Source organism: Beta vulgaris, chromosome 9 (genome assembly GCF_026745355.1).
Source record: "Beta vulgaris subsp. vulgaris cultivar EL10 chromosome 9, EL10.2, whole genome shotgun sequence".
Lineage (NCBI taxonomy): Eukaryota > Viridiplantae > Streptophyta > Magnoliopsida > Caryophyllales > Amaranthaceae > Beta > Beta vulgaris.
In genome coordinates, this window is record NC_079210.1 from 5858697 (window position 1) to 5881680 (window position 22984).

At 36.9% G+C, this 22984-nt stretch overlaps 1 protein-coding gene across 5 annotated transcripts; it reads left to right on the plus strand.

The window, feature by feature from the left end:
* The first annotated feature begins 352 nt into the window (after positions 1–352).
* Positions 353–22718, plus strand: LOC104883166 (hypothetical protein). 5 transcript variants are annotated; one of them, XM_057391910.1, is made up of 12 exons: positions 353–753; positions 1633–1852; positions 5753–5900; positions 7384–7491; positions 10294–10451; positions 13384–13546; positions 14711–14850; positions 16304–16994; positions 17174–17286; positions 17360–17645; positions 20571–20850; positions 21940–22718. In XM_057391910.1, the coding sequence occupies exons 1-11, from the start codon at positions 558–560 to the stop codon at positions 20838–20840; spliced, it is 2493 nt and encodes an 830-aa protein (XP_057247893.1). In that variant the 5' UTR covers positions 353–557; the 3' UTR covers positions 20841–20850; positions 21940–22718. The 5 variants fall into 5 exon arrangements, with proteins under 5 accessions (XP_057247893.1, XP_048492355.1, XP_010665937.1 ...); XM_048636398.2 differs by having other exon boundaries at positions 354–753; positions 21922–22718; XM_010667635.4 differs by having other exon boundaries at positions 355–753; positions 17390–17645; positions 21922–22718.
* Positions 22719–22984: the final 266 nt, after the last annotated feature.

A 22984-nucleotide genomic window follows, 5' to 3' on the forward strand; every position in this document is an offset into this window, starting at 1 on the left:
TGACAGATCTGATCTGATCTGAACTTATTTTTTCTGATCTGATCTGATCTGATCTGATTAGATCTGAAATAAGCAAAAATAAGGTGAACTGAACATAGCCTTAGTTGGAGTTTTAGTGGGATGTGAGGTGTAAGAAAGAGGGAAGGAGAGAGAAAGAAAAAAAGCTCCAAGACCAACCAAGACCAACCAAGCCATTGGTGATGCTCTTATGTTGTTCACTAGAATTCCCTGGAAAAAAATGTTGTTCACTACAATGAGATAAACACAATAGTTGTGCATTATTATAGAGGGTCAAAAGTAGCGACTTTGACAACGCAGCGATGTAATAGCGCAAGTAGCAACTAGTGGTTGACGTCTTTGTAAAAATCCAAACAAAAAGAGAAGTCGTGCTGTATTTGCTCAAAAGTTTGCAATTACGAAAACAAACTCTTCTTCATCCTGCATTTGGACAATTCAATTCAAAAACTCAATCTTTCATCACCCAGAAAATTTCAACACCATTTTTTGCAGTGAAAAAAAAAACTTTGAAGGAGAGAAAACAGTAAAAAAAGAGAGAGATGCTCTTAAAATTATCACTAAAACAGTCAATGGTACTTGCAGTTCCAGTGCATCCGCCATTAAAGTTAACCCACCATGAATTTTGCTGTTGCAGGTTTCGATCCTCTGCAAATGATTCTACTGATCGCAAATTACCCTTTAAATTCCCTCTTCAATGGCGGAATTCTAAGTGGAAGTTTACTGATATTGATCCTGGTCAGTCTTGTTTTTTGTCTCTTGAATTTAAATCTGAACGAATTTTGATTTTTCTGATGTTTTAATCATGAACAAGGACTAGAATCTGCAGGAAATTTAGTTAATTGTTTAATTATTGAGCAATTGTTAGTTTTTACATTGTGGGTTGTATGTTGCTTGTTTGATCATTCTCTGTTTGATTGATGAGAAGTGTTGATTTTGATTTTGATGTAAGTGTAACCTTACCCCTACAATGATGGAGAGGGAATTTTTTATGGACCCATAATTCGATACTTTCGCCGTTCCGAATTAGTTGCAACATGAGGGGAGACACAAGGTTTAAGGAGTACATGCGAAGAGGAGATAATAGAAATAATAATAGGGACTTATGTGATGAGAAGAGATCAGATAGAAAGAACCATCACCAAAAGTATTGTTGTAACTACTTTGAAATAAGATGAAAAGGGAAGTGTTGCAACCCAAACTTTGCTCACAAAGATGTGTGGATTTAAAGGGTCTCATCAACCATGTACAATCTTGACAAGTTGTTGGCGCGCTCGTGTTTGATTGGTTTTTAGTTTGGAGGATTTGTGGTCCTTTATTTCACTCCCTTTGTCTCTTAAAACTTGTCGAACATAGTAAGCACTCATATTAAGGGGCATTACTTGTTATGTTGCTTGGCAGTTGGCGCAGCAGTCCTGAATTTAAATTGTCAAACAAGCTTCAAGGGAGAGGGAGTACTACTACTATTTATTGTACACTGAATGTTCTCTTTCCTGCAAAACATACGGCACTTCATCAATTTAAACGAATCATTCTTCTGTGCCTATAAATTTTATGATGTGGTGCGATGATTAAGGGTTATTGAGCTGTGACTAATTTTATTTTTCACCATGCTAGATTCTGTAAAGAAAAATTTGAATAAATTGTTATTAAAGACCCACAACTTTGTTCATGAGATGACTTCTCCGTTGGTGAAAACTGGGAAGCTTGATGACAGCAAAGATGTCGATTATCATGACAGTGAGGATATACTTGTGGGAGAACAGACTATTCAGAGTGATCTCCTTGATGGGAATCTTTCTTTAGCTGCTGTTGTTTCAATTGAACAGTTCAGTAGGTAAAAGTTCTTTCAACCTGCTTTTCATTGTTTCTGACTATACTAGATAACATTCAATCTGATGCTAGTATAATCTTGTCAATGCCGATGTGTATTACATGTTGATGATGGAACGTATTAGATTAGAGCCAGTATTTGAGGGTATTTCTATATGTACAGTGTAGTTTGGCACAATTTCCAGGTTAGCCTTTGCTCTTTAGTTTGCGCATGAGATACATGTCCTCCCTAAACTTTAGGTATAGCTGCATACTGTGCAGCCTGTAAAATGAATAAGCATTTTGTCAGTTCTATTAGCTTGAGCTGAGAAGACAGGAAGAGTCTTCACTATCATCCCTTGTTAATCCAAATTTCTTTCATCTTCTAAAACTCCTTACCCTTGCTACTTTTGTCTATCTTCCATATTGAAATTCCCTTTGATCTTCCCCTGAAATCTGAAATTTCAACCCTTCATGGCTGAAGAAGTTGTAAGTAAGCAGCCGCTTTGGTCCGATCCCTTTCAAGATTAATGCCAAGCAGACCAAGACTGAAGGCTTATATAATGTGGATAAGAGTAAAGAAAAGATAATAACCTTCCTCGCACTACCTCCTGGACATTTTCCTAACATTAACTTATATGGAGATTGATGTGGGAAAAGATGTTCCCAACATGTATATCTAGCTGTTGTTTAAGTAAGTTTTATAGTTTTTTGCCACTAAGAACTCAAAAAAGCTAACTGAAGAAGAAGGTAAAATCAACATTGAATTTAATCAACTTAAGCCTGTAGAAAGTTTGTTGAGTGGATGCTTAAAAAAAAAAAAGAAGAGAAATAAGAAGAAGAATATGGGTAAGCTAGGTAATGAGGAAATGGGAATTGCTGTTGCAGACTCACAAATTGTAGTAGGAAAAAGAAAAAAGCCGGGAATGTGCTGAGCTGTAAACTAAGTTGCTGGTGGGGTATATCCTTAGTTGCGAAAGAACTTAAAGTTGTCGAGCATTACAGCAAATCTGCTGTACAAATTGAGTGAATATTTGAAACTTGTGGCATGATATTAATAGGTTTGACATTTATGGCATTTCACTTGCTATCTTTGATATGCTTTGATCGTAATCCAGATTCCAGTAGCCAAGTGATTGGGATGTTCCACAAAGAGGAGGAGCATACGCATGCTCTCCCTCCCCCCTTCCAATCTAAAGCCCCATGTCTTTAACTTTTTAATGTACAAAATAGGAATGTTAAGCATAAATACAAGGGCTCTAGGTTGATAGTGTTTTCAACAAATACAATTCTCTTTCTACCTACCCTTTCTTCCCTAGGCAATCGTTATCACAGCAGAGAGAGTCACTATAAAACTCTTAGATTGGCTTTCAGAACGCAGCACAAGTGACCTGTCTTCTGTGATCTGCGTTCTTCTTTCTCTCTCTTCCCTACTTTGTCTTTCATTCCTTTCTTAAACTTTCCTTCATTCTACATTATAAAAAAGAATGAATTATCGTACATTCTTTTGAGACGAAATGTACACAACAACAACAATGTCAGAACCTTGGTCTCATTAAAATGGGTACTTGCAACATGAGTCAATACTTTATTTCTGATGGTCGTGTACATGTTACCTCTGCCTCTATTGTCTTCTATCAAGTGGTACATGCTCCCAGTGGTGGATCTGCATTTCATTTCAATTGGGTTCACAGAATTTGAAAATGCAATCATCAAGTACTGAACCCATGACCTATAACACCAATTGTTAGACATTCACCACTGTGCCAAGAAGTCTTTTTATGCTATTATTCCCTGTTATCTAATTTATATCAATTTTCTAAGTGGGTTCACTTGACCTGTATGCTTGAAGTGTGGCTCCGTCACTGCATGCTATTGCTTGTTTTTATTTCGTCTATAGCACCCTTCATTTAAGTCATCTTTGGCCTCCTATGACTTCTTCTACAATCTCTCATCAACCACCCACTATTCTAGTTGGTGTCCTTTATGTAACCAATTTTCACTTGTCTTATCCTTAATGTCTACAACTCTAACCCTCATTCAATTATCCTCATCCGAATTCTATCTCTTAATTTATTAATCTTGGATGTGCTGATGTGCATATGGTCTCACAAAATCCTAGTTTCCCTTCTCCGTTTAAGCCACCCTGATTTTTCTCTTTAAATTGGAAGTTTTTTTTTTTCTTCGAGACATTTCTCTTTAAATTAGAAAAATGGAGGCAAATATAGAATCTCGAGGGTCTAGCTTTAAGCCAGAGCAAAATAGATTGCATAGAGTGTACTTTTAGTTTTGTGAGAGACAGTTGAGGATGTGGTAACATTAGATAGAAAGGGATTGCCCATTAGTAAGTACTTTAAGTACCTTGGGTCAATTCTACTAAGGAATGGAGTAGATTAATTGCCAGCTGGGTTATGACATGCTGTTTTGAGGGCTGACCATTTCATCTTTTCTCCTGAATATGCTGGTTATTTGGATGCTTGCTGTATTAGCTTATTAGTTGCTTCCTAATCCGTAAAAGAAATCTACCGGCTTTCTCTTCACAGAATTGGGACCTACGACATTCTTTTAAGATACTTGTGTGGATTTTAGTCTCGTGAAACAAGTCCTTAATTGTAAATTAGGAGCTTCATGTAATTTCATAATGTCACTTAAAATACAAGTTACTAGTCCTCCTAGAGAGTATTGCTCTTTTATGACTCCTAAGTGACTTGTATTAGTTGTACATGCAAATCGACAAAATTGGCGTATTTTTGGCTAAGAAAGTAAGGAAAAGTTCATTCAAATTATGTTTATTTTCCTGTCATTTGCTTGTTATTTTTTTTTGAAATAGTTTGGAAGTATGTTCCCATAAGGATATGCCGGTAAGGATCATAAATAGATTGATGTCCATTGAGGTTAATAATTCTGGTTGCTTCTAATTATCATTTGATGTATCTTGTTACTCATCTACCTTCTTTCTTTTGGAGTTTATGTTCCTTCATGCCATTCACTTCCTGCTTTGAGGAGCCTTGAGAGTTGACACTTAGGAGTTAGGATTAGGGGTGATAGTGTAACGAGTCAAGCTCTAGTTTGGCTATCAACTTCTAGAGCATGATCCTGAAACTTGAAGGCTCCACTTGTGCTAGAGAAGCTTGAATGTATTTAATTCGATGTTTACCTCGAGCTTGAGTAACTGAAGTTAGTCTTTTATCTTTATTGATTTACTTTTCCTTGTTTCATCTTTTTCTGTTGGAATTTATTAAAATTTTCTATGAGTGGGGTAAGGAACATAAAAGCATATAAGGGAGCAGTACTAAGGTGATAAAACCATTGGATTACTTGATATATATAATATAATTCTTGCTATTATACTATTATTATATCTAAGTATAAATATAGAATTTTTATGTGTATGGTGTACGTTAGTGTTTAGCGAAGGTTGAAGAAAGATAACTATTACTCTCCAAAAAATTAAACAATAAACACACAAGTTTCTTGATCAAGTCCTCGAATGGGTCTTGACTTTTGAGTAGGTCTCGTAGAGTTTTAGCTTAGGTTGAACTTGCTTGAGTCAAATTTTAACTAGTTCATCTCAACAGCATATAAGTTATTATGCTTGCATATCCATCATTTGAGTCTCAAACAGTCATTCTAGCTTAGGGGAGGTAACGCTTCGTTATCACCACAAGGTAGATGCCATGTTTGCCATTAGTCTTTCACATTTGGTTACATGTGCATTGAAGCCCTCGAAGATAACAAGGGGAAATTGTCTTATGAATTGGAATAAACTTTGAGCTTCTTGTGATCCTTCTAAAGAAAATCCTTAAAGGATATCGTTAAATTAGTTTTAACTTTTAAGGCATACCCTATAAGTCAACTGTAGCTGTTATAATTACTTCATGAAATGTTTCATCTGATTGGCTAAGCATGGACATGCATCATGCAGGATGAACGGATCCACTGGGCCGAAGATGCAAAAATTGTTTGAGGCTCTTGTACCCAAATTGGTGCACAAGGATGCCCGTAATTTAGTCGAGTATTGCTGCTTTAGGTTTTTGTCGAGAGATAATTCTGACTTTCATCCTTGCCTTCAGGTTAGTGTTTCTAGATTCCTTATGTTGATCATTATGTCGTTTTCACTTCATTTCTTAGATTACCTCTGCATAGTTTTTAGTTGGGCAGAAAACATTTTCCCGTAAAAGTAGTTTCCCATTTTCCTTTGTTTGGTTTGTAAAGGGTGGAATACAGTTTTTCAAATGGTGGAAAATTTTCCTCCTTAATGGAAGGAATGCTACATTCTCCTTCCTATTCTTCACCTTCCTTCCATTTGTCCTCCCATTTTCATTTCTCTCTAACTTTTCATGAAATGAATCAAACAGAGGAACACTTATCTACAATTGTGTTTTCCCTTGGAAAGTGTTTTTTTTCATAGAGAATCCTTTCCCATTGGAAATCTTTCCAGCCAACCAAACAAAGCTGTAGAAAATGAGGAGTTATTGGGCTAGATTTCCATGTCCTTTTCTTCCCCTATTTTGACTTAACTGTTCTATCATCATGGTGTTTGATATTGTTCATAGTCAATTTTCGGGTTGTGCTCTCAATTCATATTCATGCCTTTTGCTTGTGTTGGTATTAAAATTTGTACTGTGAAAACTTAGGATTTATGTTAAGTTGATGGTTTCCTTGTCTAGTGTTTTCTCTCCCTTTTTTTAATGCAAACCACTTGGATATGTTAAGCATCTACATGCGATGCTAGTTTAGATGTTTGAATTATGTCTCTGGTGCTGTAAATTCTTGTGAAGGTCACTGTTATTTTTGTTACCCTTGTTAGAATCCTCATGATCGGAGCTTACACCGTCTCTTTCAGCATTCTCGACTTTTTTCAACTATCTGCAATTGTGTTTCTTACACTTTATTTTGTTAGCACTCATGGAGGGAAAGGTAGTGGAGGGAAGAGGGAGGGAAGCAAGCATAAGGAAAGGAAGGGGAGGGAAGAGTGAGCTTGCATTTGTCTTCCAGATCTTTCCAACAGTGGAAGGATTTGGTTTATTAAGAGGGGAAGAAAAATGAATCCTTCCAATTCTCTTCTCTTCTCTTCCTTCCCTTTCCTCACATTAGTGTCCAAATAAGGGAAAATGAATCCTTCCAATTCTCTTCTCTTCTCTTCCTTCCCTTTCCTCACATTAGTGTCCAAATAAGGGAAAATGAATCCTTTCATTTTCCAAAAACCAATATCTAGACAAATTATTAACGTTTCAAGATGTGAAACCTATCATGTGTTAAGAATATTTTCTTCAGCATCTACACTTCCGTTGACTTTACGACGAAGTTGCCATCTTTTCGTGTAATAACAAAGTTGCCCATTTGCTCAATTTATTAGTTCAAAATTGTGGATACACTTTTGTTAAGGTGTGGCCATTTAACATGATTGATATGCTTTTGGGTATTTTTATGAGTATGGCCTAGGCTGTAATTGCCACTTGCCTGGCCTACTTTTGTTTTGTGCTACATTAGTGCATTGCCAAATAAACGTTAGTATTTGATGTAAGTTTTGCATTCGATTATCTGTCTGTTCAGGAACTTGCCTTCCGGAGGCTAATATTCATTACTATGCTTGGTTGGGAAAAGCCTTACAGACTAGAAAATGATTCCTATCTTGATGGCTCCGAAGAGGCATCTTTACAGGTTTGATTTTTTTTATTTACTCATCATAGTCTACTCTATCAAGCTTCAGTCTTTTTCCTTTTTTTTAGGTTATGTTGTGCCAGGGTATTAAATCTTGGCCGCATCATGATCACTTGATAATGGCAAATGGTTCTTGAGCTTACTACAACCATATAGGCTGCATCGGCAGCCAACCATCGCAATTCACGGAAAAGTGGTTCGCAACCTTTATCTCCATCGTGATGGATTCCAAATTTCATAACCCTGCTTGCTGTTGGTGTGGTAAACAATTCCTTTTTGTAAAAATCAGCCACATTTCCTCTCTTCTCATTTGGTTCCCGAGTGAAAAGGGTGGGAGGGAGGGGGATAACCAATGACCTACCTGTGTTGAACCTCCTCATATGTAATCCTGGGAGCCTATTCTTTAGGCAGTCAATACTCTGATGGATCTTATGACTTGGGATCATAGTCTGGGCCTCTGGGGTTCTTCCAACTATGATCTCTCTCCAAAAAGTTGTATTGCTTCATACCAGACTCACTTGAGAAGGAAGCTTCTGTTTGTGGAGTTGATTATTTTCTTGTTTGTCTTTACCGAGACTCTTAATCCAGGAGCTGCCGCCCAATCTACACTAAAAACAAGCATAAATTAATACGATACAGCTCTTAGCTTTGGCAAACCAGCTCGTGTGGTTGTCACTTAAAGTATTATATGGAATTCTCTAGACAATGTATCATGAAACTAGATATTTCTGACATCTTGCTGGGAATTACGCCCTACCCTCCGTTTGACATTATGCAGGTCCAGTAACAGCCCGCACCCCTCAACAGAGTCTCTATATTGAATATCCTTGGCCCTCCTTAGACAACTTATGGTTCATCTACCTTGTAAAATCATGAATGGAAGCGATACGTAATAAATTATTGCTCTTCCATCCTAAATTCTTAGTATGTTCTTCTTGTCTTTGTTCTGGATGCCCATAACCATGTTTGCATCTATATACTTCCTCCATTCTATTATTACTGTAACATCACCCCTTGACACATTATCTAAGAAAGCCATGTGAAGAGGAAAGAGATAGAGATAGATAAAAAGTAGGAGCCATATGATAGGAGAGAGATACGGAGAAGATATTACTAAATACAAAAATGTTGCAATTAATGTGAAACCTCCAAGTAAGGGAAGCATTGCAATTAAAAAAGAACAGAGGAAGTATTATATATGCTGAAAAAAATCCTTGTGCTTCTTGAGTTGACCCTTGTTACTAGAATCGAATTATACGTGCTTTTCTTTAAAATTAAATAGCGTTCATCCAAAAAATAATTGTCATGTTGTCCCAAATCCCAACCCCTTGTGATTAAGAATATGAAGTGATTCTAGTAATAGACCTTTTATAATAGCTGGACCATTCCCACTCTTCCCATCAAGTTATAGGCTTTTTTTTAAGTCAATTATATACCAGTTTATTTAGGAAAGTTAGAAGATTTCTGGTCATCCCAAAATGATGCACAAATTTTCTTTTACCCCAGACGAAGACGTATAGTTGGTGGGTGCAAGTTCTGAGAAGAACCATAATGTAAAAGGTTGTATGCGAGCACAAAAAGGATCTCAATATATTTAGGTCTCCTACAAGGAAATAAATATGGGATGGAGTAAACAAATAAAAACAAAGATACGATTAACAATTTGGGCAGCATTTACCCCACTCTCCCAGTGCCAAAATGAGAAGCAAATTATGCTGCAAATTGTCATCAGCTGACGTGGACGTAAACTGGCAGGTTGAGAGGGCGCATCCTTGGTCCTCACTCCATTATCATATTTTTTTTTTATGAGAGAACATAAAACACATTGATTGTTTCCATAATAAAACTGGAGAATAGTTTCAGAACTAGTTTCTACGAGTATATTAGGGTAGGCTCTCTACCCACAAACATTTCAATCATCTATTCTTCATTATGCTGTCATCTCTGCTATTATCCATGGAAATCGAATCACACATTTTGCCTTCTGAACTTCCATTTCACAACCTTTCTTTTCCACTGTCCTTAATCCTCACAAGTTCTGGTTATCTATAGTTTTCTCATGAACCATATGCTCAATCTCTATTGTTGGCTTATGCTCCACAAAAGAATTGTGTCATTGCCTTTTTGTGTTGTTTGGAGTCGGGAAATGCTAATTTTTTCTGTCTTGGACTGACTTTTTTTTATTTTGTTTTTGATAAGTCTGTGTTGGACTGAATATCGTTCAGGGTCTGATCTTTTAATACTGTTTGATCATTTCCATCTCCGTAAGTCATAGATGCCAAATACTTGCAAGTCATAGACCATATTAGCAATGATGTGATAATTGCAAGTCATAGATGCCAAATGATTGCAGCATTTGTTCAAAGCAATTTTACTTTTATTCCTCCGTAAATCTAATTACTACCCATGGTTTAATTATGAGATTGAACATGGGAAGAAATATGGTCTCTTTCTTACCAGACTCCGTCCGTTAACAAAGTGCTGCTGCTTGTTTGAAGCGCAGTAAACTTAATGAGCATAAACGCTATGCAAACATCAAGTACAATGACCTTGTTGGCACTCATAAACTGCGTGCACATGTGTTTGTTCAGACGTCTTTACACATCTTTAGTGATCTGTTTTCCCGCGTGATAGTTTACCTGTTCTTATTTGATCCAGATTCCAAAACATGAATGCCCATTTTATGGCTTGTTTTTGCATATCTAGTTGCTTTCATAATGAATGCCATTTCTTCTTTTTCTAACCTAATCTGTATCTATAGATTGGACGTTTGGATTAAAGGAAGACTTCTTTCTTGTGTAGACAAGGCTTGTCGGAGAAGAATCTTTTGTTCGCATTGCACCTGCTATACCTGGTGTTGCTGATCGATCAACTGTGCATAATATCTACAAAGCGCTTGCTGGTGATAAAGGGGGAATCTCTTTTAGCATTTGGTCCTCATACATCAATAAACTTCTGAAGTAAGCATTTCATTTGTGAACTGAAAATCTGATTGTGGTTTATATTCCTTGATCAGGATGTTAATTGAGTTTGGAGAATGTGATTTGCATTTTGTTTTCTTTTACTGTTGGTTCCTCCCTAAGGAGGCTATCATATATCACAAAATATACATAACTAGTATTGATCTGAGTGCATAATCTGAAAGCAGCTTTTAAGTGAGATAATATTACAAAATACAGTATAATAAGAAAAAAAAATGTATAGCTATCATCATATTAGTACTCTATTATGTCCTCGCAATCAGAGACAAAGGAGGGCAAAAGCTTTGATTAGAGTGAAAATCCAAGAATAGTTACCGAACGAGGTCTTTTGCAAATTGGTGGAAGATTATGGAATGCAACATACAAATATGGCCAAGAGCAAACTTTCCATGAACAAATTGGATATCCATCTCCACATCTTTAGTACGTTAATGTAAAACACATCAAATTTATCACAATAAAGTACTAAACTATAGTGGTGATTTGACATAGGGGATGATGTAGTTCATTTAGCAAGTTGTGGGGTCGACAGATTTCAGCTACAACATTGGCTCTCTGAAAGAAGCAGAGAGGTAATGTTCTGTGACACAAGCAGCAAGAAAATATGATCTAAATAAAGGAGGTAAGCCATGTCTTTACTTCTTTGAAAGATGAAAAGAGAGGGATCACGGTTTTAATTGATGAAGGCCAGGGATAGTATAGATTTGCAGCAAACCATTGTGCTTCATCAGGAGATATACATGCTTTGGAGCAATAGTGTCTACAACTCCTGGTTGTTGATGCATGTACTGATGTACACATGTTTTTGGTGATTTCCACTTAGGAAGATATTTCTGTCTGCCAGTTGGTGTGCGTACCATTTTATGGCAACTGCAAGGTTGAGTACTCTGTGAATGTCAAAGGTGCACCATTGACATTCGAAAGGCCCATTTTAGCAAGATATGCACTTATACAGCTACATACAATCAATCATAATGAACCATTCAGATTGGGGTACTAAAGCCTATGTTTTATTTCTTATTTGTAATTTATCTTCGTCTATCATGGTGGCATTGCATTTTAATCTTAGAGAATATTGAGATGAGTATAAAAGAGGGAAAAGACTGCAACAAAAGAAGTGATTGTGAGAACATTTTTTTTTTCTGCGAGAACATGTCTTTATTGAGCCTTGACTATCCTACTCGTACTTGAGTTTTTATGCCATGGGGAGGTATGTACTTGGGTGTATCATTGATGGACGGGGTGGGACTCATAGTTTGTAGTCTGGAGGAAGTGGATACTATTTGAGGTGTGGACAGGGGTCCGGGGACGGTTGTGTGTGCAGGAGGAGGGGAAATGCATCAGGGGCTGGCCACAGGCAGAACGTTCCTGCAGGTGGGTCGTGAAGTGTTCTGCCTAAGAAGAGAGCAGCAAGTATGTATTGTGGAGGGCTGAGGAGCCTGGTTTTGCCATTGTGAACCGCATCTATGCGTCGCCAGATTCCAGAATTGGGGAGGGAGAGAAAAATACTGTGGCTGTGGAAGGATGATTTTGCTGGTTGTACATAATCCCAAAAGGATAATTCAAGGCTTCTAGAGGAGAGGAGGAAGGACGTTGCGGTAGCAAGGGGAGGTTTTTACGGGGCAGTAGTATCTTAAATTCCTAATTCCTAAGTAAGAAGCTCATGTGTTATGATTGGAGATATCACTTCTGAAGGACTTACAGTTTACTCGGCAAAAGCCGACCCGATTAGGAGAAACTGATCAGATCTGCATCAAAAAAACCTATCTTGATTTGATACAATCGGAAGTATGATAATACCTTATAATTGAATAGACCCATTTGAACTTGATCCGAGTGACGGAAAGCTGAATATACCTGGACTTGAGCCTATCCAGAATTCGATTATTAAGGGATTGACAGATTGTTTCAACTTGGGAGTTTGTTACAACTCTGAAGATTCTTTATGTTCTTTGATCACTTCCTATTAGTCATTGTTTTTTCCGTTGGCAATGTATCAATTCTAATCCAATCCTTGACTGGGGCAGTTTATTGAGTGGGGGTTAGGGGGGGGGGGGGTTGAAGGATCTACATTTCATGCTTTCTGTATAAAGCCTTCATGTTAAATTTTTATATTTTTCAGATTATTCTTGCTTTCTAATGGTTGCTTGAGGTTAGATCATAAGCTCATTTGCTTTTGGCTGCTATAGTTGTTCCTCATCATCATGCTGCATTCTATAAGTTTAAAGGCCTTATATGGCTGGATGGGTGCTATCTCCTCGTGGAAGCTTAACTTCTATTGGGTTTCTGGACTTCGTGCAATAAAAAAGTGGAAGCACAGGGATGGCACTCGGGTTAAGAATGGAACTTCATTGGAGGCAATGAGGCATATAACTGAGGAGTGGCGTCACCACGCTAGTTTGAAAGTGTTGGGCCGCATAGTCGACAAGAACTGGCTCGACAACAGCACTATCACCCGTCTGGGCATGCCAACCCTGTTGCTCATGGCCCACTTAGAACGTTTTATGTGTTCATGGAAGCTTGTTCTTTTGGCCTAGTTTTGCAATGCTGCGTCCTATATCTGCCCACTTATTATTTATTGATGTGGCACTTCATATACCCAAAGAACTGATTTTTATACCGTACCACAGATACCTGACACATATTCTAAAATTGAAGAGAGAGGCTTAGAGAAAGCTTTAGAGTGAGATCTCTTGAGAGCTTTGTAATCATTTTTCATTTGGTCTGTTATTTCATAGTACATGGTTGGTTTTCTCCCAGAACTCATGGCCTATCTACACATAATCAAATAAGCTTAAATCAATTGAATGTTTTTTTACACAATTCTAGCTTATGAGACTGGAGTTTTGATTTAAATTTACATCATTTGGTGACTTATTGTATATGTTTTGTGTGCTTATAATTGCTGTAGAGTGCACAACGAAAGGAAATCCTATGAGTTTCAACTTCCCCACATGCCATCAGAGCAAGTTTTGTGTGTGGGTTCTAGTAGGAAGCAGCCTGTTCTTAAATGGGAAGGCAACATGGCATGGCCAGGAAAACTAACTTTGACGGAAAGAGCCCTTTATTTTGAGGTACTTCTATTTCATTGTTGGAACTAATCACTGTACAGTAATTTAGCAATGTTATGACCTCGGCACAATTCCAAATTTCCAGTTATATATGTTTCGTACTCCGTTTATAGAACATCTGCTATTTAGCCATTAGAAAAACTAAGGAAACATCCCGTTTGTGCAATACTTCCCCTGTCTTTGGGTGAAAAGGTTTGACTGAATTATAGGAGATTTAGTGAAGGAAACATGTGACAAGTTTTACTGAAAGGAGGGAGTATATGGAAGAAAAGTAAGACGAAATGTGTCCTTGTGCTATCAATAAATATCTTTATTGTCCCCTAATCTTATTGACTAGGTATACAAAGGGGGTTGATAGTTAGCTCAAGGAAGTTACTCTTATTAAAACTAAACATGATGGGCAAGGGAAACATAAGTCAAATAGCCTTTATTTGCTTATAGTTCAAAATAAAAGTACACATGGAGTTACAGACTTATAGTTGTATCCACTTGCCAGTCCTAGCACCATGCCCTCCTGCTTAATTATCTTCTATTTTTGTTGCTAAAAAGGTTGTAACTCAGTATACATTTCATCAAGGAATGGAATTCGTAAAAGCAGCCTACCCTTAAGTTAATAGCCTGAGCTCCAAAGTATATCACATGAAGTAGGACCCAGGAAATAAAAGCTAGGTCATTTGGAGAATGATACTCTAGCTTCTCCATTACATTGTAAAGAACTAACCTTTCTCCATTTTTCTATTGGACCTGAATTATATTTGCTTTTCCGTGATATCTAAAGAACTATTTTATCCATTCTTGTCTCTCTTGGAAGGAAAATAATTTTTTCCCTCAGCGTGTTAGTGGCCTTGACCACCTTGGTATCCCCATGGTTGGTTATGTTCACTTTGATTTGCAAAAACATTTCTGAACTAGAAGTGCTTTTTATGAGTTTAGATGTTGGTCATATGCACTTAAGGTGTCATTCATGCACAAAAGCTACAAGCTGCTTGAAAGTGCTTGTAAAGGAATTTGCTTGACCTAACATCACCATTGTTGGAGTTTGTGCACAGTCGTCTTATATTTCTCCAAAAGCATCTTGCAATACACAGGCACTGCATTATATCTTTTGAAATTTTATATATTGCAAGTCCTTTTTGAAAAGATTAGCTGCTTGCATCTGTTTGGCAGCCACTAGACTTTTCAAAGAGCAAAAAAGTTGAGAGATTGGATATTTCGGGGCACGATGCTCAGGTGAACAAGACTAAAGTTGGTTTATTTGGATCGGAGCTCTTTGACTCAGCTGTCTCTATATCTTCTGGTGAAAAGGAGTAAGCTTCTCCATGTTGCTTTTACCTGGTAGCTCTGTATCCTCCCTATGTTAAGTCATGTTTAAGTTTTGAGAATGATCTGCTTCAGTCTGTTTGTGAACTGTAGCCACTGTGGTACACGGAACACCATACTTCCAAAGAATAGAATTGCAATGATTATTGCTGCAAGAGTAATAATTCTCAGTATCTAGCCAATGCTACTATAAGTCATGGCCATTTTTAGGGATTTAGGGTGAATCGCCTACAAGAAATTTATACATAAATATATAAGGAAAATCTGGAGAAGACCGAATCTGATATATACTAGTTATGAGAACACCAACCCTATTTTAGAGTCCTTGTGTTTTTCTCTACCTGTTTGACTGTTTCCTTTCTATTTTGTGCTGTTATTCTATGCCCTCTCCCCCCCCCCCAATCAACAATGTTGGGACATTTATGTCTGGACAAAATTGGAGCAGGAAAGAGAGAACCAAATGAAAGATTTTTTTTTAAATCTCGAGGGGGAGGGGGACCTATATGTATAAGGGTTTTTTCATCAGTTTTTGTGGTATTGTATGAGATATTAAAATTTAGCGAAATTCCACCTGGTACTACTATACTTTGGACTTTTCCATTTGGTACCAAAATTATTTTTTGGATTCTACCTAGTACCACTATAGTTTGGACTTATTATTTACTGTAATATTCCGTTAAATAAAACATTAGTTTTGGGTTCTATAGGGTTAGTAGTTTGCCTCATTTACGTGCCTTGTATATCGAGAACGGTTCAGCTAAGGTTTGGGAGTCATATTTGTTCTTGTTGGTCAAAGTTGGAGTCGAAATTGGAGAAAAACGACAAGAACCTCGTTTTACGTGTCAGGAAATTCCTACTTTTTTTCTTTACCAAATTGGACCTTAAATTTGGCCGTTAGGGGCAAAAATGACTGCCAAAATCTTAATTATGCAAAATTAGACAAATCCCTAACCTTATTTAATCCCCAAACTAATGTTTTGTTTAACATAATGTTACGGTAGAGAAAGTCCAAACTACTGTCGTACCATATAGAATCCAAGAAAAAATTGGGTACCAAATGGAAAAGCCCAAAGTACAGTGGTACCAAGTGGAATTTCCATGAAATTTACTTATTTCCCGACCCTATTAAAAATGAGTTAATAGTACACAATTCTTCCTATTAATGAAATCTAAAAAAAATATTTGTCAGATGAGCATCCTTTCCAGTTTTAGTCATACTTGTCAGTTAATGTTGCTTTTGTCCATAAATCTAAATACGTCTTGGTATAGTGATTCTGTATCTCTCATATAATTAAAATTAGATTGGTATATCTTAGTCATATTGGGTGGTGTAGTGGCATAATTTGTGTCACATTAGTCAGATTATTTTATCTTGTTTGGTGGATGCGACTCAAAATTGTTTTCAGCATAAATATGCGTTCTCTTTTTTGGTGAAATTAGATGCAAACCGTGGGTGTTGGAGTTTATTGATCTTGGAGGTGATATGAGGCGAGATGTTTGGCATGCGTCAATGAGTGAAGTTATTGCTTTTCACAAGTTTGTGCATGAATATGGACCTCAGGAAGATGAGTTTGCTTCTAGCATTTATGGTGCTGACAAGGGGAAAAAAAGAGCTAAAATAGATGCTGTTAATAGTATCTCTAGACTTCAATCCCTCCAATCTATCAGGAAGCTACTGGATGAACCATTGAAACTTCTTCAGTTCTCATATTTAAAATATGCCCCTTATGGTGATATTGTTTACCAAACTCTTGCTCTGAACTATTGGGGTGGACGTGGATCACTAGTTCCGAAGTGGAAGAAAGTAAAAAGCCCTTATACAAAGAATGCTAGGTCCCTGGACGAGGCTTCTGAAGTAAATTACCATGTACATGACGTGGATGGAAGTGTGTATTTGAGCCAGTGGATGAGATCTCCAACCTGGGCGTCTAACAATTCTATATCCTTTTGGAGGAATGCACCACTCAAACAAGGATTAGTTCTCAGCAAAAATCTTATAGTTGGTGGTGCTTCCTTGACCGAAAGGGCAGTAAGAATATGTAGGGATAAAAGTAAAGTTATTGAAAAAACACAGGCCACCATCGATGCTGCTACCCTTGAAGGGATACCAAGTAACATTGACCTTTTCAAGGTCAGTCTACTTTCTTATGAACTAAAAGTTACATTTATCTTCTCTTTTTTCTTCTTTTTAACTGAAGTTGTGCATGCTAGGTCTCACTGCTTACATTTGCTATAGTAGAACTGTATAAGAAAGATGGGACCTTGAAACCTTGTCATGGAGAAGATTAAAATATGATTAAATGTTTTCAGGAACTTATCCTCCCTCTAACCAGTATGGTTAGGAGTTTTGAAAAGCTTAGACGCTGGGAGAATCCATATATGACAGTTGCTTTTCTTGGACTGGCATATGCTATTATATTCAGGTATTATATTTCCTAGTATTGGTAGAAGGAAGGACTTTGTGCGGTACTTTCATCCATATTCACTAATGAATAGTATTGGTTACTCTCATCAAAACCTTGTCAGAAACTTGCTGGCATATGTATTTCCAACAACATTGATGGTAGCAGCTACCATTCTGCTGTCACTGAAGGCACTAAGGGAGCAAGGTCGTCTTGGAAGATTCTTTGGGAAGGTTATTATTCGTGACCAGCCACCTTCGAACACAGTTCAGAAGATCATAGCTCTTAAGAAAGCCATGCGTGATATGGAGAAGTTCCTTCAAAATATCAATGTCACACTTCTAAAATTACGCACCATTGTCCTTTCTGGTCAGCCTCAGGTATGTGATGTGCACTTGAATTGTCTGTAGCTTTTCAAACTAAATAATATTTTTGTCGATTTAAAGGGTTTGACTGACTTTCAGTAAACATGTTTATTTGGTTTTGTTTTATTTCGGGTGGAGAAATTTCAGTTAGACAAGTCTTAGGAAAGACATAATGGTTAAGGTTATATCTAGATACTTTTACCTGCTTTTAAGGCAAGTCCTAGGAAACACAATGATTGAGGTTATATGATTATATCTAAAAACTTTTACCCACAATAAGACACGTCTTTGGACATGTGTAAACTGTAGTTTGTCTTTGTCTTATGTGTTCAATTTACCTGATTTTAGCTGTAGGTCATTAGTTAGGAGTCGGGAGAATGAATTTGTGGTCATCACTGTCTTAACTTGTCATTCTGCCTTAGTTTATTCCTATTAAATATTTGTTGATAAATTGCTGCGCGTCCTACATAACTGAAACCACAGTATGCATTTGCATTTGTAGTGGCATCAGGAGAGTTAACAAACAATATAGGCACCTCAGAGTACAAGCCTCCCACCTAAGGACTCTTAGGTCTTATTAAATATTTGATGATAAATATTGGTTTATTCCTATTAAATATTTGTTGATAAATTGCTGCGCGTCCTACATAACTGAAAACACAATATGCATTTGCATTTGTAGTGGCATCATGAGAGTTAACAAACATTATAGGCACCTCAGAGTACAAGCCTCCCACCTAAGGACTCTTAGGTCTTATTAAATATTTGTTGATAAATATTAGTTTATTCCTATTAAATATTTGTTGATAAATTGCTGCGAGTCCTACATAACTGAAAACACAGTATGCATTTGCATTTGTAGTGGCATCAGGAGAGTTAACAAACAATATAGGCACCTCAGAGTACAAGCCTCCCACCTAAGGACTCTTAGGTCTTTTCTGTGGAAATTGATTACTTATGCACTAACACAATAACTCTAATTAAGTGGGAGGACAAGGGGAAAGAAGTTGGTGAATGAATAGAATTATTTAGGAAAAATCAACACATATAATCCCAACTGTTGGGATATCGAAGAATAATGGTCCGATCTATTAAAGTGTTTGCCAATAATCCCAACTATGTACTTATTTATAAAGATGGTTCCCTAACCTTTTTTTTTTGTGGAATCTCTGGTGAAGCTTGCTGCTGATGTGGCAATTATAGTCAAAAAGGGATTTGTTAGGAGCGAAAAGAGTTTAAAGGGAAGATGTAGAATCACGTATCCAGTTAATCTATCCCACCTAACTATTATTACGCACAACTAAAGCAGACTTACTTAGTCATCCATGTTTTCCTTTTTCTGTTTTGTCTTACCAATATCACTCGTACTATTATTCAGCGGAACAAAATCAACTTCCCAAGCATGGAGCAAATTTGTGAACACCTAAGAGTTTTTTGCTTTCAACAGATGGCGACATTAGAGATTTATACTTTCTCCATTTTCTAATAGGTGTACTAAAGGGATTGGCACCTTTGGCAATGTACAACTTTGAGCATTAATAACTTTAATCATGCATAAGTAATTGCTCATATTTCGGACTATTAATGTTGATTTTCTCCCATTTTTTAACATTGTTAAGCGAATTAGGGGGAGTTCAGAAAGAAAACAACTACATAAACGTAAGTAAAATCAGAGATTGCCCGATAGATACATCATAATCATAGAAATTTTTTCTCCCGAACGGATTTTCCTCCTGGATGCTGCCATGGAAAAAGGCATGTTAGTCCTTCCAAGAGATATATCAAGAAACAAAAAGAAATGGGTATGGACTTCACCACTATCCGAGCCCTAAGTGTTCTTGAGTTAAGCTTTCATGCGTCGAATTATTTAGACTGATGAAGAAGACTTCCACTAAGTAAATATGTTTTTGGAAGTGTATCCTAATGAGAACTATTTGACAGATGATTTTGAAGTTTTGTAAAATAAATCAATTGAAAAGAATTCCTGATGATTGAAAAATTGCTTTAGACATATGTTGTCAGAATCCTCTAGATGATTCTGGCCTTGATCTAATGGAATGTTTAGGCCCTTGTTGGTACTTGACATTTCACATCTCTTCTAATTCTTTGACATGAGAAGCTTCTTAACAAATTGCCAACCGTTTTGACCTAACCATCTAATCTTATACTCACTCAACAATTTGCTGTTTCTTATCTGCTATAGGAAAGAAATTCTTTGTAATGGTCTATATTGATAGGAGAATGTGGATGGAAAGAGAGAGAAGGGAAACGGAGGGTTTGTTAGTTTCTTGTCTGGATACAACATGGTGGAATAAGAGGCATGAATCATAAGGTGTTATTCCCTCCTCTATTAATAAACCAAATTGTGAAGGTAAGAATTCAGGCGAAATTTCTATCTACATTTTCCAAGCTGTAGAAGACCACAATCATGAGTGCGGAACTTGTTGCTGATGCCCAGAGACCCAAGGAAGCGAAACAGATTTTTCCTATTCTATATGATCTCTTACTAATGAACTGGAAAATATTCCTCCCTAAAAAACAAATATTTGCTTGTACGTAATATATTCTATATTAATACTTTCTTCTGGTCCAATTACCCATTGTACTGAAAGTCTGAAACCTTACAAATATGAGTGAACGCTTGCCTCACTTGACCAATACCTGAATCGTCAAGATTTACGATTCTATATTAGCTTGTATGCAAATAACTCTTCCAGAAATGAGTCAGAATTTAAAATTTAGGCAGTGAATGGAGTATTTCCTATCTAATTATACAATTCAAGTGCATTGTAGAACCAGCAATATCCAGTAATCAAGTTTGTGGAGACCGGTCCTATGTGATTTTTGTGTAATTATTATTGAATTTTCTGTATGATTCGCTTGCCAATTTTGGGCATTGCTTCATCCATCTTTCTGTAATATTTTATTGATGTTTTCCAGATAACTACTGAAGTTGCTCTAGTTCTTCTATCGTCTGCAACGATCCTGCTTATTGTCCCTTTCAAGTATGTTCTCTCTTTTTTAATATTTGATACATTTACACGTGAACTCGAATTCCGGAGGGAAATGGTTCTAAGGTTCAAGAAATTGGTGAAAGATCGTTGGGAAACTGTGCCTGCTGCTCCAGTGGTAGTACTGCCATTTGAGAATGATCAAAAGGGCCCAATGCATCAAACCAACAAATTGGAGGCACAAGAGAAATCAGAGTGAAGGTGAATAGGTAATTCCTAAATGGATGTCCTAACCTGTCTTCCCCCTCTCCGCTCCCCTCCCCTCCCCTCCCCGTCTTGCCTTTTCTTTTTCCCTAATGGCATTGAGCTCCAAAACTTATAGGTAAATGGTAACTCACTCTTTTATGGGAAATTCTCATTCATAGCCCTATGTTTCGGCTATTTATATTTGGTAAATAAGAAAATGACTTATTCAATGAAATAACCCTATATTTTTGTTTAATCTACTACATGACTCTAGTGATAAAATTTGCTAAATATTTTCGTTAATTATGATCTTTTGAGGTTAATTAAGGTTGTGTAATTTCGTTAGGACACAAAATGACATAAGCAAAACCTAATCTCGTAAAAAATAATCATAAACTTGGGCAAAAATTAATTCAAATGGCCATTTATTAGTGTTGTATCGTTTTGTGTTATTCTTTGTGTTGTTTTGTGGTCTAATGAAGTTACTTTAACATTAATGAATCTCAAAAAAGTGTGTAATTAATAAAAAAAAAAAATTGTATCATTAAGTTCACACTTTAGAACAAAAAATAGTTTAGGGTCATTTGATTTAATAAATTTTTTGTCTTGGTTAGCAGTCGAATTGCCAAAACACAGGGCATCCAATTAGAATTTCTCCTTTTACCATTATAGTTCACGTTGCTTTGGCTTTTTATGAACTGACTTGGGCTGGTGAACAACAAAAGTTTTATTGACCAGATGTCCCTATAAGAGTGAGCAATCAGGGCCTTTCACTGAGCTAACTCTGCAAAAATTTCCCCCTTTTTTGTTGCTCCTCTTTTCTGTCAACTAATCATTGAAAATAGAGAAAGCATCACGATCCACCATCTCCGATGAAGTGCCTCCATTCCTTTCTTAAACCCCAATCTGATGCAGGCTAGCTGCTGATCATGACAAGTGCACACAGTTTTGGTCCTTAGGATTGTCAAAGTATGAACAGATATGTGCATGCATGCATTTTGAGGATTTTTATGCTTCTATTGACTGATAACATGAAACTTTTATGTTTGTCATCCTTTGCCTTGAGCTGATATAGATAAATGCTTTTCAACCAGATTTTACCTCGAACACAGGATGTCACAAATCACAATGTAGTCTGATACATTGCAGCAAGTAAATTTGCTGGCGGGATCATCATAAGCATAGCTATATGCTGCAGGACAAATTTTCTTGAATATTTTGGAATAGATTGTTGTCTGAAAAGATGGTGGTTTTCCATATATACCCCTGCGGTTGTACTCATCAATCCTAAAGTAATGCCAAGCACTCGAGAGGCAATAGTTTTTCCATGAAGCTTAACTGCAATTTCTGATGGACAATCGTCCTTCGAGTCTCCACCGCAACTGACAGTGTTGTTCTCTGTCCCATCAAGCGACATAACAATCATTAGTAAGTTGAAACTCCCAACAAGGCTGACGTCAAAGAAGTCTAGTGGTCCTTGGTGAACTCTGCTATTGTTGCTGGTTGTTGCTCAGGTGTGGAGCATTTGAGGGAATTGCCACAGCTACCTTGTTTGGCAGGCATGGTACCATTTCCAGTGGTGTCAAATGAGCTGCCTGTTCAACCAATTATTCGCCCATGCCATCCAGGTGGAGCAGTTATAACTTATAACTGATGATCGTCCCAGATTCAAGATAAAAGCTGTATAGCTAATACTTTCACTTGGTATTATTCCTGGCCATACCTTCTCTTTGCAACGGTTTGCTATACCGAAGTTTGTGCTCTCCGAGGATCTTTTTAGCATAACCTTAAAGTTGTTGTGATCCTTCTTATTTCAGAATATGATACCTTGTAAAAATGATGTTTGTTCCGGGCAATATATAAAAAGGAAGTGAAGTTTTTGAAATTATTACATGATTGTGTGATTGTGTGATAATAATTATATTTAGTTAACAATCTTTGAGTCTCGTTTTCTATGCATGGTGCTTTAAGAAGGGTAGAGGTCTTACCTGATATGATTGTGAATTTGTGGTGATATGCAGCTAACTTGATTTTACTCCGTCAATGACTGTTCCTTTAATTATTTTTGTTTTGTTGATATTTTTCCCTTCTACATTTTGTAACGTGCCAGATACCAAGTTCTGGAATAAAAAGTAGAAATTTGTAGTTCGAAAAATT

Coding starts and splice junctions, on each gene's coding strand:
- LOC104883166 (XM_057391910.1), top strand. CDS start 558: ATGCTCTTAAAATTATCACTAAAACAGTCAATGGTACTTGCAGTTCCA. Junction 5,901..7,383: donor ACTTTCATCCTTGCCTTCAG/GTTAGTGTTTCT, acceptor CTGTCTGTTCAG/GAACTTGCCTTCCGGAGGCT. Junction 17,646..20,570: donor TCCTTTCTGGTCAGCCTCAG/GTATGTGATGTG, acceptor GATGTTTTCCAG/ATAACTACTGAAGTTGCTCT.